At 41.3% G+C, this 17,407-nt stretch overlaps 1 protein-coding gene across 3 annotated transcripts in view; it reads right to left on the bottom strand.

The window, feature by feature from the left end:
* Nucleotides 1–1,656: 1,656 nt before the first annotated feature.
* Nucleotides 1,657–17,407, bottom strand: part of ESRP1 (epithelial splicing regulatory protein 1) — a 37,462-nt gene continuing 21,711 nt past the window's right edge. Inside the window, exons 13-15 of one of the 3 annotated variants that reach the window (XM_032987867.2) lie at nt 16,668–16,836; nt 3,627–3,732; nt 1,657–2,071 (exon numbers count right to left, since the gene is read on the bottom strand). In XM_032987867.2, the coding sequence (XP_032843758.1) occupies nt 3,642–3,732; nt 16,668–16,836 (260 nt within the window). In that variant the 3' untranslated portion in view covers nt 1,657–2,071; nt 3,627–3,641. The remainder of the gene's footprint in view (nt 2,072–3,626; nt 3,733–16,667; nt 16,837–17,407) is intronic. The other 2 variants (XM_032987866.2, XM_032987868.2) reach the window with 2 other exon arrangements.

Genomic DNA, 17,407 nt, shown 5'->3' on the forward strand with positions numbered 1-17,407 from the left:
GAACACAAACATCCCATACCCAAAGTGGTTTGCAGGAACTCTGTCTTAACTGTTGAGGTTTCCCAAGGGGCTCCCAGGACCCATAGCATGAGTTAGGTCCTAAAATTTTGCTAGTCTTTCTGCTGAGTTGGGGGAAAAGTCAGGGAAGAAAAGAACATTAAACAGGCTCCAGGGCTGCTGGGTACCCCAACTGGGCATTCCCTGTGCAGGCCCCCCCCGGCCCCTGAGTCTAACAGCCCCAGAAGTGACAGCTATCCCTCACACAACTGTTGGTTACAAGGTGCAGCGAGGCCCTTCTTGGGCTGCAATGTCGCAAAAGCCTGTTTGCTTCTGGAGCGAATACAGAAGTGATGGAGTACAAAGGTACAGCCCTTTGGCCACGGTTGAAAGATGCAACTGGGAGAACAAAGAAGGCAGAACCTGACACTAAGCTCAGGCTCCAGCAGACACAGGTCGCAGCTCCCAGGGTCTTCACCCTGAGCCATCCGTGTGTTTTAGTCTCGGACTAACGCACATACCCAGCTCTGAGTGGCTGGCTCTGGGAGGGGAACTACCTTTGGGCAGGTAGCAGCCCAGCTGTGCTTCCCAAGAGAAGCTGGACCAGCAAGGAAGAGGCCATAGGATAAATGCTTTTCCACATCAGCCTCCAGAGCTATAACTATAAGTGGGTTTTTGTGGATTTGTGTGTTTTTAAATAATGAGACAGGTCTTTTTGCCAAATACCTTATTTTGTTTGGCAGTAACTTTCTCACTTGGAAGGTAATTTCTAACTTGCAGCAGAGAAGTGTTGCTTGTAGCCAATTTCAAGAACAGATGAGCGTGCACTCCTCACTGCTGTAATATTTATTTTGAACATACCAGAGAACCGATCCCATCTGCAGCTTTTAGCCTCACAGATCTCTTTATTTCAGGGTTTCTTTACTCCCACCCGCCTTTCTTCAGTACAAATAATGAGTATAATTGCCATGGAAAGAGGCTGTGCTCCAAACCCTTACAGAAGCCCAGTCACAGGGCAGTCAGGGAGAGCACAGACTGCTAAAAAACATCAAATATGCAAGTAAGAGCATGTACATCATCTGATTTCTTTGCTAAGGGTGACAGTTGTGGCGCTGGGTTACGGTCAAAGTACATGTGCTCTAGTTCAGAGAGACCAAACAAACTACTGTCCCTGCCTGACCTTTCCTTAAAGCAGACAAGGTGCTGGGTCTTAGAACAGATCACAATTCCTTCTTTTAAATATGAAATTGTTAAACACCCATCAGGGTGGGTAGGGCAGGAAGTGGAAAAATAAAAATAGTATCACAGGAGAGAGGTTAACTACATTTCTCATTTTCTGACTAAGCAGTGTGATCAAAGTTTGAAAATGCCTACTCCTGTAAGACATTTAAAATTTAAATACCCGAGTACATATGGAAAACATACAAGATAAGGATCAGAGACAAAGCATTTAACATCATGAACTTATATTTTTACAAAGTTACAGCATTTTTTCCCCTCAGATAATCAATTTTACATTCCTAATTATTTCTGCACTGTGTAAAATATGCCTGTATATAAAGTTTACAGAGGCTTCTTTTGCACAGATCAGACAAATATGTACAAGACACGAAAATAAGTTTTTTTATAAAAATGTCAAATGCACAATTAGAGGTCTTAAAATACTTTTTTTTTTTTTTTTAAAAAAGAACAATTTTAAACTGTGTGCAAAATTAGGTAAAAAATACTTTCTTGCTATTTCAAAGAGTATAGTAGATCAGACTTTGTAGGGTCAGGCTAAACTATTTCTGTGCTGAGAGCAGCTTAATACTTTCTTTACCAAGAAGAAACTCTCAAGAACTTGCTTGGTTTTAGCACCTGTGTTCTCAGTGAAGGGCTTAGGGGTCTGTGTGCATGTGTCTGAAAACTGTGCATTAACTTTAAAACTGTTAGAGGTCCATCTGCTGATTTCCAGAGTTCTGATGATTGTTTCTTGAGCACAATTGGCTTGAGCAGTGGTAAAAGTGAGAACATAATCAAAATCTCCATCTAGGCTTGTTGTGTTTGTTCAAAACATCAGACTGGGTGGAGGAATCTGTATGAGAGAGTTGTGCAGGTCACTGAACACCATGATAAAAGCAAATCTTAACTTCTTGATTTACAAAATATCAAATCTTTACCAAAGGAACAAAAGCTTTAGTTTTCACCTTACACGCACAGAATTTCAATTACATTTTTTTGTTAGAGAGAGAAGTGTTTCATTAAGAGTATGCCAGAATTTATGCAATATTACATGACCTTTTAGCTTTAAAGGTGAAGTTTTATAATCAACTCCAACACGGCAGTGCCGTTACTATCCCTCAGTGCCTGTTGTACTCACTTCTGCCTTCCCATCTCTGAGCTGACACAGGTACTCGCACAGCTAAGCTGTAAACAGGATTGGGTGAAAACAGACTGAAAGACAAGCCCCATGGGTTCTTCCAGTTGGATCAGCTTCCCCAACTTCCACCACGGCATGGCAATGCTCACCACAGACAAGCAGCTACAGGTGGATGGGAAGCAATGTAGCAGTTTAAACCAGGATGCTCCTAAGCATATAACTATGGCCTCAGACTGTTATAGGGATGGGGTTTAGCTTTATCAACCCAGCCAAAACTCGGCTTCTCGGCCAATTAGTCAACTTGGCCACTCTTACTTTTATATATGCTGTACTTCACTTAGGACTCTTAGAGCAGATGACAGTGAGGTGATGCTGCAGGTGCAGATTTTGCCCAGAAGTGGTTTAAACCCTGGGCTAAGCTGCCTTTGTGTCAGAGGAGAGGATGAATGAAAAACGCTTTTTTTTTGGTGTTATTTTTCAGAGGGTACAGTGAAGAAAGGAATAGAGGAAAGAAAAGAGCATAAAAGAAATCTTATCACTTGTTTCACTATGTATTTTTAAAAGACTACAGATTACAGAAGCATTTTTTGTAAATAAATTTCTGTATCTTCCTCTAAGCCTACTGCACATAAAGCACACGGTACAACCATCAATACACCGCTTTTCAGTTCAACTTGCATTTTTCTGCACAAATGCTTTCTGGGTGACTTCACCCTTTGACTGTTCCTATACAGAAGATCAAGTAAGCCAAGCTTGAAAGGCTGAAGTGGCTTGATCAGAGAGCTCACAAAAGCAAGAGAGTAGCTGCCAGTTACACAAACACAGTCTACTTCATTGCTGCAGTTTTACATCGGCACAAGGTTTAGAAATCAGATTCTGTTGTTACCTGAAAAGTAGCTGATTCTGCCTAACCAACACTATATCCTAGTGCATTGCTAGGAGAGTAACATCATCTTTGCACTTTGGTTCTCAGAGGAAACTCACCCTGAGGAGCTTTCTGGAGGCTCTCAATACTGATACTAAGACTTGAAGTAGCAGGCATGGGAAATACACAAAGCTGCAGTTCGTAACAAGACTAGAGCAGTCAAAATCCTTTAAACGATGACTTTAGCAGCCAGGGTCTTATATACTGCAGTGTGACTTTCTGGATATAGCAAAGAGTAGCTATATTCTCAGGGCAGCAAATGAAAAATTATGTTAAGTATGGTGGTTATCTGAAGTAAACCCTATCATACCCCCAAACCCATCTCCTGGGCTTCATTATCCTTACCTTCTCTAAGGAAGTCTAACTGCTGGGGCCTTTAAATGCAAATCCATTCTTTAGACACTGTCCTGGCTGGATCATTTGTGTGTATAAGTCCATCCTCTGCTGCATACTACAAACACAAGTTAAGACACAAGCAATCAGAAGCCGAACTAGTGCAGAAGACAGCCATCAGCTGGCTATGTGACCTTAACTTTTCTTAAGGCCCTGGGCAGATATCAAAGTTCAGGCCACATAATTAGACATCTGTAATGCTCCCATCACCATGGCATGAGCAATTCAACAACAGAAGCTACACTGGGGTAATCAGCCTCCCCTAACAGCCCAACACATGGGCACACACAGTATCTTGAAGACAACTGTCTCCAGGCTCTGGCAGTCATAACTGACTGGTCTCAAGAGTGTGTCCCTGGAAATCAGAGACAAACACACCTCCTGTACAGTCAGAATCACACGTACTCTCAAAGTCTCTAAAGGAAAAGTTAACAAGTTCACTAATTGGCAGATCCAGACAGGGCATTTACCCCTGAAGTTGTCATAATACTGAGGGATGCCACTAGCCTCTTTCTTATACAATTTTAAGATGAAAGTATATATATATATATATATATATATATATATATATATATATATATAAAAAAAAAAAAAAAAAGGCAAACAGCTCCCCCCAAAAGACCATATTACTTGCTCAAAGCCACCTTGATAATTTTGATTTAACTCCTGAGCATGGCTTTAAGCAGCTACTATTTCCATCACCATTTTCATGCTATTCCTTAAACCTAGGATAGCCTCCCCAAGCCACACTAGAAAGGCAGTTCCCAGACCGCCACTACTTTTGTACTCCAAGTTCATGGCTATAAAAATATTATGGGAAAGTTTCTGCTGGGGACTGTCAGTCTTTCGCTTGCTTGCTTACATCTGTGTTTAAATCCTTAGCTAAAATGATATTCAGGAAGACTAAGTTTAGCCCAAAGGCCACTGTCCCAAGATGCCTTGTGGAGGAGTCTTATATTAGCCTATATTCAATCTCTCTAAATTAAAGCTCATCTTCTTGAGTTCCTCTGCAGCTTTAGTCCAATAGGTGCATTTGCCTCCAAGCATGTGTTCTCACCGCTGTTTTCAGTCTTGCCCTTCCCCAGTTCCCACCATTTGCAAAGCCCTAAGTCATCTTCACATGGCACAGTATGGAAGGGGATAGCTGAGTCACAGCAGGAGACAAGCAAATCCGGCAAACAAGCCATTCCTGGACAACATATAGATGTTTATGGTTTCCCTTCAGACAAAAGTCTTCAAGGGGTTTCGCTAGGCAAATGCAACTGACTGACGTTTAACGCTACTACTTCTACAGTGAACAGCTATCCATGTCTATGAGAGCTGCTTTTCCATAGGAACTGCTTATAATGCTGTTTATACCCACAATATTATGTTTCTGGGTACCTTTGTGAATAAATCTTCACTGATGGCTCCAGTAGGTAGCAGAGATGGTCCGATACCAAAAGATGACACTTGCAATCATTTCTATCAATTTTGGGCCTATTGTCAGAAAAACAGCTATGGGGAGTCAAGATTTTATGCTGTGGAGTAGCATCTTCATACAGATTTATCACAACACATCATTTGCTACTAATGGTTCCCTGCATGTCTTTTCCATAATATTAATCTTACTAGTCTCTAAGAAAATATACCACAGTCCATATACCTATGTGCTACTCAACTTCTCAAACACAAGATCCCGGAGTCACCTTATGTCATTAAGGAGGCTGAAAGTCTTACCCCCTCAGTGCACCACTCAGCTTTGGAGCTTATTGCCATCACATGCTGTCTACAACTCCAAAGTTTTAAAGTTAGTTAAAGAATAAGGAGATGAATCCATGGCAGATATACCCATCCACAGTTTGGATACAAGTTCCAGGTCTGTGCTCTTCATTAGCTACCTGCCAAATCCATCTGAGGAAGGAGCTCTCCACAGCTGCCACCAGTGCTTGCAAGGCAGTATTTGCTTTTATTTACTTATATTTCACAGACTCTTTAGACACAGCATTTTTTGCTGTCAAGGGCAACTACCACAGGTTAAACGTTAGTGCCACAAAGGGACCTGCTTGTCTATGCTTTAAAGCAATATTAATGCCACAATAACTAATATTATTTCATTCAGGAGTAATAAAGAAAATACTTTAACACCCCAAATACTCACGGTTTGTAGATGTTAGAAGCTTTGATATTCTTTGTCAGGTCTTCCATAGCCACAAATTGCCACAAAACTGTAGCTAGTTAACAGACCCTTGTTTTGATTTCATTTGGTATTTCCAGAAAATATCCTCTTTTTGCTAAAATGTCAAGTAATCCATATGAGTTTCCAGCTAATGCTGGATACACATATATAGGTGTATAGCATGAAATGAAAAAAAAAAAAAAATTTACTTTTCGTTTTGTTGAACAAGATGCACACCAGACTATTTACAAGTGCATAGCTTTGTGGAAAGCATCATTAACAATAATCCTTTTGGCCAGCCAGCTGAAGCTACCAAAAAGGGCAATTTGTGCATCTGAGATAAGAAAACAGAACACCATAAGAGAACTGAAGCTATAGAATAGTTTGAATTTTTCTAGAATCCTTATGAAAACAACCCCATTACTTCCAAAACTTATATGAAGAGCAAATAAAGAAACCTTTTTCCAGTTTTCTTTGCAGTTGATTCTTATTAGAGGGGATAAAAACACCAACCCTCAGTCTAGACTATGGTGCCCCTTTCTGAAGTAAACTAATTTAGTTAGGCAAGACAGAGTTAGCTTGTATCACTGTTAAAAAAAAAAAAAATCATGAAACCACCAGAAAACAGACACACAGTGAGACAGACATCTTGGGCAATCTAGCCTCCCTTTTGAAGAAAGGCTATGGCCCTTGTCTTTGGAAGGTATCACTGTTAGACTGAAGTTCTTCTGCCTCCCTGGGCCTTGCTGAGAGAGGGGCCACAAGAATGTGCAGTGGTGGGCCACGAGAGCTCTCCTGGGTGTCACAGAGAACAGTTTTCCCACCAAGCTGGCCACTGGGCCCTGCTGCTGAGCCTCTGTGTGCTTTCCCCTCAGCTTTGATAGAGCAGCGTTCTGTGGGGCAAAAGTGCTTCCCCTTCAGTCCTCTTCACCCAGCACTCCTCTATTTTTATTATTATTACTTACGCAGGGTCCTTGTCTGTTTTAAGGAAGACAGACACCTCTGTTTAAAACTCCAGCTATTCAGGCTAACACTGCTGGCTTTGCACCAAGGTGCTACAAGCACTTACTAATTTGTAACATCATCTTGGCGGTAAAGGTAACAGACAGTTTCAGCAACTCTTTAGGCTAATTCCCTGATACAAGAGAACACATGGACTGCACCCAACCACTTCTGCGCTCCCTCTAACCGAGGGGTGACAACCTCTTAGGGGAACAGCAGCGAGTGACTTAAAGCAGTCACATTTCCAGATGGAAAAGCAGTTGATAGAGGACACTAGGAACGAAAAGTGTCCAGGGAGGGATACAAGACAAATAGCTATCCCAGCCCTTCTCCAGTTAAACAAACCCCAGGAACAAATACTTGCATGTTTTACATGGGGTCAGAGAGGATTTCTTCAGCTGTTCTTAGTAGCTGCATATCACTATATAATGATGCAGTGCAAGAACTTAACTCTTTTTATATCAATCTAGTTCTTAAATCAAACAGGATATGAAGCGTTTCCCAATGTAAAACTTTTTTCCTTATGCACTGATCCTTCTTGGATCTAATAAACAGCCAGATTGATTTTTTTTCCTCCCCCCCAATCAATATTTCTGAGACTGTGGTATTCTCCAAAGACTCTCAAAATAAAACACAATTAAGTTTCAGAAATCAGTTTTGGATGCCAGAAGTAGTTTTCACATGTTCTGAAGGTCGATGTTGGCACTCAAACAGCATTTATGTACCTCCAGGGATTCCAAACATTCATCACTAAAATATGTAGAAACATTGAGGATCACTCTCCTGTCTGATTTCCTAATATTTTTCCCTTTATACATTTGCTTAACAGATACCAATATCCAGAAGGAAGCTGTGGTTTATATTAAAAGTGGGTGTGAGTTGGGAGCAGTCAGCATACATAACCAAGCAGGTTTTCAGATCTCTGCCAAGTATCCTGCAGGTCAGTCAGGAGAACCACAGACATACCCGGCAGTATTTGCACGTAGGAGCAGATATGTACATAGATACCATCTGCAGGTTTCCGTTCCCTCCCTGCAGATTTTCAATCCCTATTTTTCCTATGACTTTGTTCTCTGTAGTCCTGAAAGTTTTTTTTAAGTATTAACTATTTTCTGCTCTGTGACAACAGATACTGGAGATATCCTTTCATCAGGCTACTGATTGACAGCTTCTATTAATTTCAGGACTGTAAGACAGATCCTGTATTGCAGGTTAGTCTTACTAAATATCCCTTGCTGTATTACTCAGAGGAATACCAGTAGGGAAAGTCATGGGAAAGAAAAGAAAGAGGAGGGGGCAGGGAAGAACAACTTGTCAGACTCATCCACTAGTATTTTAAGATTAAATTATCTTTCCCCTTTGCTAGCCCTAGGAAGCCCAGCAGACCCTGAGGAGCTCTGCAACACCCCAAAGCCAGATCCTTTGGCTGCAGCCAGCAGAAGGAACAGCAAAAAGCAGAAGGTGCATATCACCAAGCAGCCTTCAGAAAACCTCAAGGAAATTTGACAGATCACCCCAGCATCTGATGAACAGCAGATTTTTTTCAGAAACCAGTAGGGATTTTCAACTATTCCTTGGGCTGGCATGGGTCATGGGTATAATGTGCAGGTATACACATTACATACAACATACACATACAGCATAATGCCTATAATGTTTGTTTCTGGAAAGCAGCTCAAAAGCAGGAGGAAATGCAGCTTCGGTACAAAGCTTTTTTAGAAGTCGTTCATACAAAGTTTGAGAGAGGCAAAGCTAATAAATTTTGTGATATAATTACCAAAGTTGAGCATTTTAATATGGTACTTCATTCACAAAAAGTAGGAAGACATGCTATTAGAAAAAGTATTTACATAGCTACAATAATTGTACTTTTCCAAGACTGGAATATTTATCCATATTTAAAGAAAGAAAGGCCATATAACTCGACGAGTGGCAGAAGTATGAGTGCTAAATCATCAGGTCATCTGTTAATCAAATCAAACCATTTAGATCCCCATGACTGCTGTTTAATCATGGACAAATATCACAGACTATGTTCTCCACAAGGAAGGCTCTTTTTTTGTTATTTTAAACAAAACAAGTTTTCAGCTCTAAGGAGCCTTATTCCAAAATCAACCCAACTCTACCCCTAGAAATACCAAAAGCTTCTTTGGTACAGATGCCATCCCCACATTTAAATAGATAACCCACTGCCCACTCGATGCATATCTAACCAGTCTGCCTACTGCAGTCAGCTTTCATCTGTATAAATTAATGGTAGCATGACAACAACAAGCAATGGGAACAGAGCCAAAAGCACTTGCTGCCACAGAAGACTGCAATGGTCTGCCCTGAGTAGTGTTGGGACTTTCAACACACCCCTGTAGAGGGCTGCTGCTGAGTAAAGAGAAGCATTTGTACCCTGAATAACCTGAGATCACCTGCCCATCGCTGCAAATGTTTAAAAAGAGCCACCTGCATGGATGACACACATGGTTTCAGGCACAACAGGAGGTATCTTCTCTCCCACCACTGAACTGTGTGGTAAATAAGCAAAAGGAAAAACTATACTCAGACTGATCTCTGCAACTAGCTTGCACAATGTTGCAATATCCATTAATCCCTCATACTAATCCAAATGTTTCCTAGATAGCCGGGGAAAAGCCAGAAGGTGACAGTAAGAGCTGCTAACCGAACTTCAAATCATTCAGTATATTAAGTGAACAAAAGGAACTGGGTTCTGTAAGTAGAGCTACCTCCACTTGTATCGTGACTTGAGTAAATCTTGGACACTGCTACCAGTGACAACATTTTTACAGACTTATCAACTCTGAAGAAAGGTGAGTTGTTTCTTTAAAATTTTAATAATTTCACTATCCTGATACCCAGATACCTATTGATCAGAGAATTACCATTCTGCTGCTTTTCAGACACTGTGGCAGTTTTACTAATTAAAACCTACAAATGAAGAGATAATGACAGCCTATGGCAGGATGCAACAATTAGTCTTCCCTGTTAACGCACTCCTCCAATGAAATACAGTAGCAGTTAAAGGCATCCCTGCTGTTCTAATCCTTGGCAAACTACCTTCACTTAGAAAAGTGAATCATTAAGTCTTTCCCCAAAACAGTCATTCTGGTGACAAGTTTGTGCCAGTAACTGAAGATCTGAGGTTATTTTCATAGAATCATAGAATGGTGTAGGTTGAAAAGGACCTTATAAACCATTTAGTTCCAACCATGCTGCCATGGGCAGGGACACCTTCCACCAGACCAGGATGATCAAAGCCCCGTCCAGCCTGGCCTTGAACCCTTCCAGGGAGGGGGCAGCCACAGCTGCTCTGGGCACCCTGTGCCAGTGTCTCACCACTCCCACAGCGAAGAATTTATTTCTTATATCTAATCTAAATCTACTCTTTTTCAGTTTAAAGTCATTATCCTTTGTCCTATCACTACATGCTCTTGTATCAAGTCCCTCTCCAGCTTTCTTGCAGGCCCCCTTTAAGTACTGGAAGGCCACTACAAGGTCTCCCTGGAGCCTTCCCTTCTCCAGGCTGAACAACCCCAACTCTCTCAGACTTTCCTCATAAGCGAGGTGCTCCAGCCCCCAGTCATGGTCCTCCTCTGGACCTGCTCGAGCAGGTCCATGTCCTTTTATTGAGGGTCCTGGAGCTGGACACAGAACTCCAGTAGGGTCTTATGAGAGCAGAATAGGAGAATCACCTCCCTTGACCTGCTTGGCCACACTTTTCTTGATGCAGCCCAGAATATAGTTAGCTTTCTGGGCTGTGGGCACACACTGCTGACTCATTGTCAGTTCTTCATCCCCTGATACCCCCACATCCTTCTCAGCAGGGCTGCTCTCAATCCACTCACCGCCCAGCCTGTATTTGTGCTTGGAATTGCCTTGATCCATGTGCAGGACCTTGCACTTGGCCTTGTTGAACTTCATGAAGCTTGCACGGGCCCACCTCTCAAGCCTGTGAAGGTCCCTCTGATGGGCATTCCTCCCCTCCAGGGTATTGACTGCACCACACAGCTTCTGGGTGTCATCAGCAAACTCGATGAGGGTGCACTCAATCCCACTGTCCATATCTCCAAAGACGTTAAACAGCACGAGTCCCAATACTGACCCCTGAGGGACACCACTCGTCACTAGTCTCCACTTGGACATTGAGCTCTTGACTACAACTCTGAGTGTGACCATCCAGCCAGTTCCTTACCCACTGAGTGATCCATCCATCAAATCCACATCTCTCCCATTTAGAGACAAAAATGTTGTGCAAGACAGTGTTAAATGATTTGCACAAGTCCACGTAGATGACGTCAGTTGGTCTTCCCTTACCCACCAACACTGTAACCCTGTCATCAAAGGCCACCAGATTTGTCAGGCACAATTTGCCCTTAGTGAAGCCATGTTGGTTGTCACTAATCACCTCCTTATTTTCCATGTGCCCTAGCATAGTTTCCAGGAGGATCCACTCCATGATGTTGCTGTGCACAGAGGTCAGAATGACTGGCCTGTAGTTCCCTGGGTCTTCCTTTTTTCCCCCTTTTTAAAAACGGGGTTATGTTTCCCCTTTTCTAGTCAGCAGGACTGGACTGCCATGACTTCTCAAATATGATGGATAGTGGCTTAGCCACTTCACCTACCAGTTCCCTCATGTCCCATGGACTTGTGCACATTCAGGTTCTTTTAGATGGTATCAAACCTGATCTTCTCCTACAATGGACAGTTCTTCATTCTCCCAGTCCCTGTCTTTGCCTTCTGTGTCTTAGGCGGTGTGGCTGGAGCACTTGCTGGTGAAGACTGAGGCAAAAATATTGTTGAGTACCTCAGCCTTTTCCATATTCCATGTAACGAGGTATCCTATTTCCTTCTGGAGAGGGCCCACATTTTCTCTAGTCTTTCTTTTATCACTGACATACCTATAGAAACTTTTCTTCTTGCCCTTGACATCTTCAGCCAGTTTTAATTCTAACAGAGCTTTGGCCTTCCTAACCCTGGCTGCTCAAACATCTCTGTATTCTTCCCAGCCAATCTTTCCTTGCTTCCACCCTCTGTAGGCTTCCTTTCTGTGTTTGAGCTTGTCCAGAAGCTCCTTGTTTATTCATACAGGCCTCCTGGTGTTCTTACCTGACTTTGTTGGAATGCATTGTTCCTGACCTTGGAGGATGTTATCCCTGAATACTAGCTATTAACTAGCTTTCTTTGGCCCCTCTTTCCCTTCAGTGCTTTATCCCATGCTACTCTACCAAGCAGATCCCTGAAGAGGCCAAAGTCTACTCTCCTGAACTCCAGGGTGCACCCTCCTCACTACCCTAAAGGAACTTGAACTCCACCACTTCATGGTCACTGCAGCCAAGGCTGCCCTTGAGCTTCACACTCCCCACCAACCCCCTCCTTTTTGATGAGAACAAGGTCCAACATACCATCTCTCCTTGCTGGCTCCTCTATCGCTTGAAGGAGGAAGTTATCATCAACACATTCCAGCAGCCTCCTGGATGGCTTATGCCCTGCTGCGTTGTCCTTCCAGCAGATATTGGGGTGGCTGAAGTCCCCTGTGGGGACCAGAGCTTGTGAAAATTAAGTTGTTCCTATCTGTCTATAGAAGGCCTCATCTACTTGGTCATCTTGGTTGGGTGACCTGTAGCAGATCCCCGCTGTAATGTCTCCTGTCCCTGCCCTCCTTTAAGCCTGACCCATAAGCTCTCAGTCAGCTCCTCACCCATCCCCAGGCAGAGCTCCACGCACTCCAGCTGGTCACTGACATAAGAGGGTGACACCCCCTCCTCATCTCCCCTGCTTGTCCTTCCTGAAGAGCCTGCATCCTTCCATTTCAGCACTCCAGTCATAGGAGCCATCCTACCTCATCTCTGTGATGCCAATAAGATTGAAAAATCCATGATTGAGACTGGTGTGCCATGAGCAAGGATCGGTAGTGAAGAGTCCCAAATTCTGCCACTTGATGTAGGCATATGAACTCCATTTGCTGGACACCAAGTAAAAGCCACCAGTAGGCTTTTATGCTCAGTGAGCCCATCCACTGCAGATGTGATCTCATGCAACACAAGCTTAGATACTTTTTATAAAAATTAAAATAATAATAATAAATAATAATAATAAAAGAGTACTACAGTCTAAGAGCTGTGGTACAGAGTGTTGTTATGATGCTATGAGTACAACTAAGCTGATGAAGAGGTTTTGTTTCTGGCTGCTGCTGTTCTCCATCTGTGACAGATCTCCCGGGCTAAAAACACATATGGTTGTTTCCTAACCCAGTTCTGTCAAGTGATGCCAGTTAGCCAGACACACAGATATGCAAATAAAGTTGCTGGCAGCAGCTCTGAATGGTATTACTCCTAATCCAGCCCACTTGTTCCTAGTTTTGTCAGTTTAAACTTGTAACTTAATTGTGCTTCAATACAGATCTGAACAACAACCAAGGTTAGAAAAAAGCCTCATTTCTGTTCTGTGATGTCTCAGTTCCTCCATAATGACCACCATGGAGAACAAGTGAGGCTTTTTTCTAACCTTGGTCATTTTATTTTTATACATACATGCTTTTTATGTATGTATGCATACATATATATTAATGCTATATGTATGTTGCATATGTGTATAGTATATATAAATACTTCTACAAGTTGAATAGTATATAATGAGAAAAAAACACACTTAATCTATAGCAGGAAGAATAAAAAGCAGACAGATGAGACAGTACCAAATTACCCTGTATTTCCAAATTTAGCCACTGTTAGACTAGCATAACAGAATACAACTACAAGCACATTGGAAAAAACCCACTCTCACAAGTGGTACCTGTATCTCAAGAGAAGGACTACTTCAAAGCTGTGAACAAACAAGTTCACCTACCTACCTTGGTTCAATAGCACAAGAATTTACCATAGGACACAGAACGTAAGAGCACTCTTCCAGTTATGCTGAGTTCAAGGACTTCCTGAGCCAGATGTGGTTTCTGTGTATTCACTAACTCACAATGAATTTCCTGCCCTTGAATTTGTCCAGTTTGTTTGAACCTACATCAGTTTCCACATCACTTTTCGGCTACAAGTCCCACTAGCATACTACCCACTGAGTAAGAAGCTCCATTTTTAACTTCATTATTCAAAGACTTGTTGAAAAAAAAAAAAAAAAAAAAAAAAAAAAGAAAAGAACAAAGTTTAAGTATGATCCTACAGCTATGGATTTTGACAGAAACTTTAGAGGTTTTAAAGGCGCTGCTTAAAAAGTAATCAAAATGGCATTAGAACTGAATAAATACAATAAGATTTAACTTTGTTTTAAAACTACATAAACCATAGCAGTAACTCTCAAGTCTGTGTATGTGAAAGTTTCTATAGAACATGTTAGCAGTGGCCAAGTAGCACAGTTATTTACTACTGACAGTGTATATACATACAGCGACTAGTATACCTATTTATCCAGGATTAGATAAGGAAATAAACTCCACCCTCCCATGAATCCTATTGTTCTTTTTCTCAAAAGCCTAGAACTAGGCAGAGACCAAAGACCACTGATTTGCTGTCAGAACATGTTGCCAGATATAATTAAAAGCTGAACAGAGATATCAAAGACTGACAGATCCCGAATAACTTGCTCTCCCTCCTTTTCATTAGGAGTTCACTAAAGCTATTTTAATAGTACAGAAGGCATCAATTTCTTTACACCATTGGGTTTCATCACCAAAGCCATAAGAACATTAAGAAGAATCTGAGAACTTCAGGCATTTTTGATAGATACTGAAAGATAGATACTGAAGACCAAAGTAGTGCTTCCCTCCCCACCCCCCATCTAGGTTGATTATTGCACAGAGAATGGAACTGGCTATTAGAAAGCAACTTGACCTTGCAAAATACAAGTGGTAGAACCTTTTGGCAGCAGGTCAAAGAAACTTTCCTTATTTCCATAAGTATTCACTAGTTAGATTTATGAACCATTGTCTGATCATTAGCCACCAGCTCTGTATTGCTTTTCCATGTACATGCATTTAAACGCACCACTTAGTACAGGGGATATCCCATTCTCTCCTGCCGCACATAACATTGTTTTTGAATTAAATTTCAGAACCAGAACAGTCCACTTAAGAGAGTTCCAATTGCTATGTGAAAGGGACCCAATTGTTTATTGCATCCTTTATGATGCATGGGAACTTACCTGAAAAGTAATAAAGCTTAATTTTTTAGGAAAAAAATACAAAGTGCAAAATAAACCAAACCAAACCAAAATATCAGCTACAAAGGATTACTTCTATTGGAGTATATAGAATTTGCCTGTAGATTAAACATTTACTCTGGATAGAAAAGCGATATCCAAAAACCAGATCTCACAACATGGAAAGAATCCAAGCTGACTCCAGAAAGGTTACCTATTTTTTTTTAAAAGGGAGGTACTTATAATTGGCACAGAAGCTACATATGAATGGTTTCCTAAGAATAGTATATAACTATCAGTTAGATAAGAATATAAAAAGGATATTTTGGGACTTGGGATTGGTCAGTCTGTAACCAACATCCATGACTAGCTGCTTGGGCTGTGGGCATATGACTCCTGTGGGATACCATTCAGTAAGAGATCTTTGTAGGGCCTGATGCTGAGCCTGCAGTGGCCAGACTAAGTCACTACAAACTATTACTGCTATTGTGTTCTCATGTCATATAGAACTATTATTAGATAAACTTGTTTTATATTGCCAGTGCAAGTTTCAAATTTTATTTTTCTTGATCTTACATTAAAGAAGCTGAGTTTGGTAACATTATCATAACCATAAGACACACATTGAAGGCATTATAGAAATTAACTCATGAGTGAAGAAATCATTTTAATAAAAAAAAAACCACAACAGGCAGCTCACAGACATACTGGTTTAGTGTAAAGTAATAAGAAAACCTTTGTTATCTTACGGGTAACTAGAGAGTCCATATTGCTCAACAATTTCATAAGTAGATATTTGGACCCATCTCCAGGGCAAAAAAGCACTGGTCAGAATCTAATATAAGACTTGAGTTCTTTAGCAGGTTTCCTGACAGTTGAGGAATGGTTTATGGCTTACAGGGAACATGGCTCTTTCCAAGGCCTCATGACTTCAGAGGGCAAATGATATCAAGAGTTTTTGTTCTGTAGAAGATAGCTAATATATGCAGAAGAGCCAAAAGCCCTTTGTGAGAGGTGTTTGAGGTCAGGAAGAATATATGCCTCTTTACATATGCATTCAATATGTACGTTTCAACATAGTATTTATTTATAAAAAGTAAACAGAGTTTTCACCATAAAGGTCAAAAGTTACTTTATTACAAAGAGGCAGAACTTCAGAAGTTGTTAAGGCAGACCCCAATCCACCTGTTCTAAAGAGTGGCCAAGGGCTTCTTTATGGACATGGGAAGAGATACTGCATACACCAACTCCCACTGAGGGCAAAACAGTGCAAAATAACAAGTTTAAGAGACATGTTACGTGAAAAAAGAAATCAAGAAAATCCCACTGTAACTGTGTGACTTACATTTTTGGTGGTGTGGTTTTGTTGGTGTGTTTTTTTTTTTTTTTTTTTTTTTTTTTTTTTTGTGTGTGTGTGTTTTTTTTGTTTGTTTGGGTGGGTTTGTTTTTTGTTGTTTTGTGGTTTTTTTGTTTGTTTGTTTTTTGTTTTTAAAATCATCACTACCTGATATACTCTAAAACTTGGGAAATCCCTAGATATCCTGAAAATGTTTCCCTGAACAAGATACCAAACAAGCTGCTCTTGGTAGCATGGCAGTCAGACAATGTTCTTTTGTGAGCTTTGTGCATTTGCTGCAAAAAGACTTCTTTGTTCCTGCTTGATTTCTCCTCTGCTTTACCTGGGGTAGTATGCTGTGTAGTTCATGAAGAGCTGAGCCCCAGCAGGGTAGTAGGCTGTGGAGGGCTGGAGCGTTCGCGGGTTCAAGAGCATAGATGGCTGATACAGAGCAGCTTCTGTTGGCACAACTGCAGCAGGAGCCGGGAAGGAATAGGAAGGGGGTGAAAGACCTAAAGGGAACAAATGGAAAATAGATTAGGACCTTCTGAACTCCAGCATATATATGGTCTTCATTAAGTGAACAACTCTGCCTTCACAAGCTTCTCATTCTCTTGGTCATCACAGAAAATAAATCTGAGCCACCAATGTGAGCTTGACTAAAAGTGTTGTGCATGCTCCCCCAGTCAAAAGCAAAGTCAGTAATACACAAAAAGCCACCTCTTGCTCTGGGAATGGGGTCTCTTTCTGAAAAGGAGGCCAGTTTTTCTTGTCTAGGCTCAGATTTTAACAAAGTCTCCAATCAAGAAGTGTGAGACTTCTCCACTGTAATAAGGAAACTTCTGTGCTAAAGAGCTAACTAACATTCCTTAGAGCAGAGGACACCTTTTCATCCTGACAATCCTTATCCCCCAAACACCTCTGTATTCAATTAACCAACAGCAGAGTAAAAAAAATGGCTTTCCAGCTTTAAGTGTTAACAAAGTTTTAAAAAAAACAAAAGTGCACTTTGTGGTGGATCAACAAGATGCGAGGCCCTAAATGAATTCTCACTGATTAGAGTTCACCTTTCTCCTTCCATCT

The sequence above is a fragment of the Tyto alba genome, unplaced genomic scaffold (genome assembly GCF_018691265.1).
Source record: "Tyto alba isolate M040663 unplaced genomic scaffold, T.alba_DEE_v4.0 Super-Scaffold_9, whole genome shotgun sequence".
NCBI classification, from domain to species: Eukaryota; Metazoa; Chordata; class Aves; order Strigiformes; family Tytonidae; genus Tyto; species Tyto alba.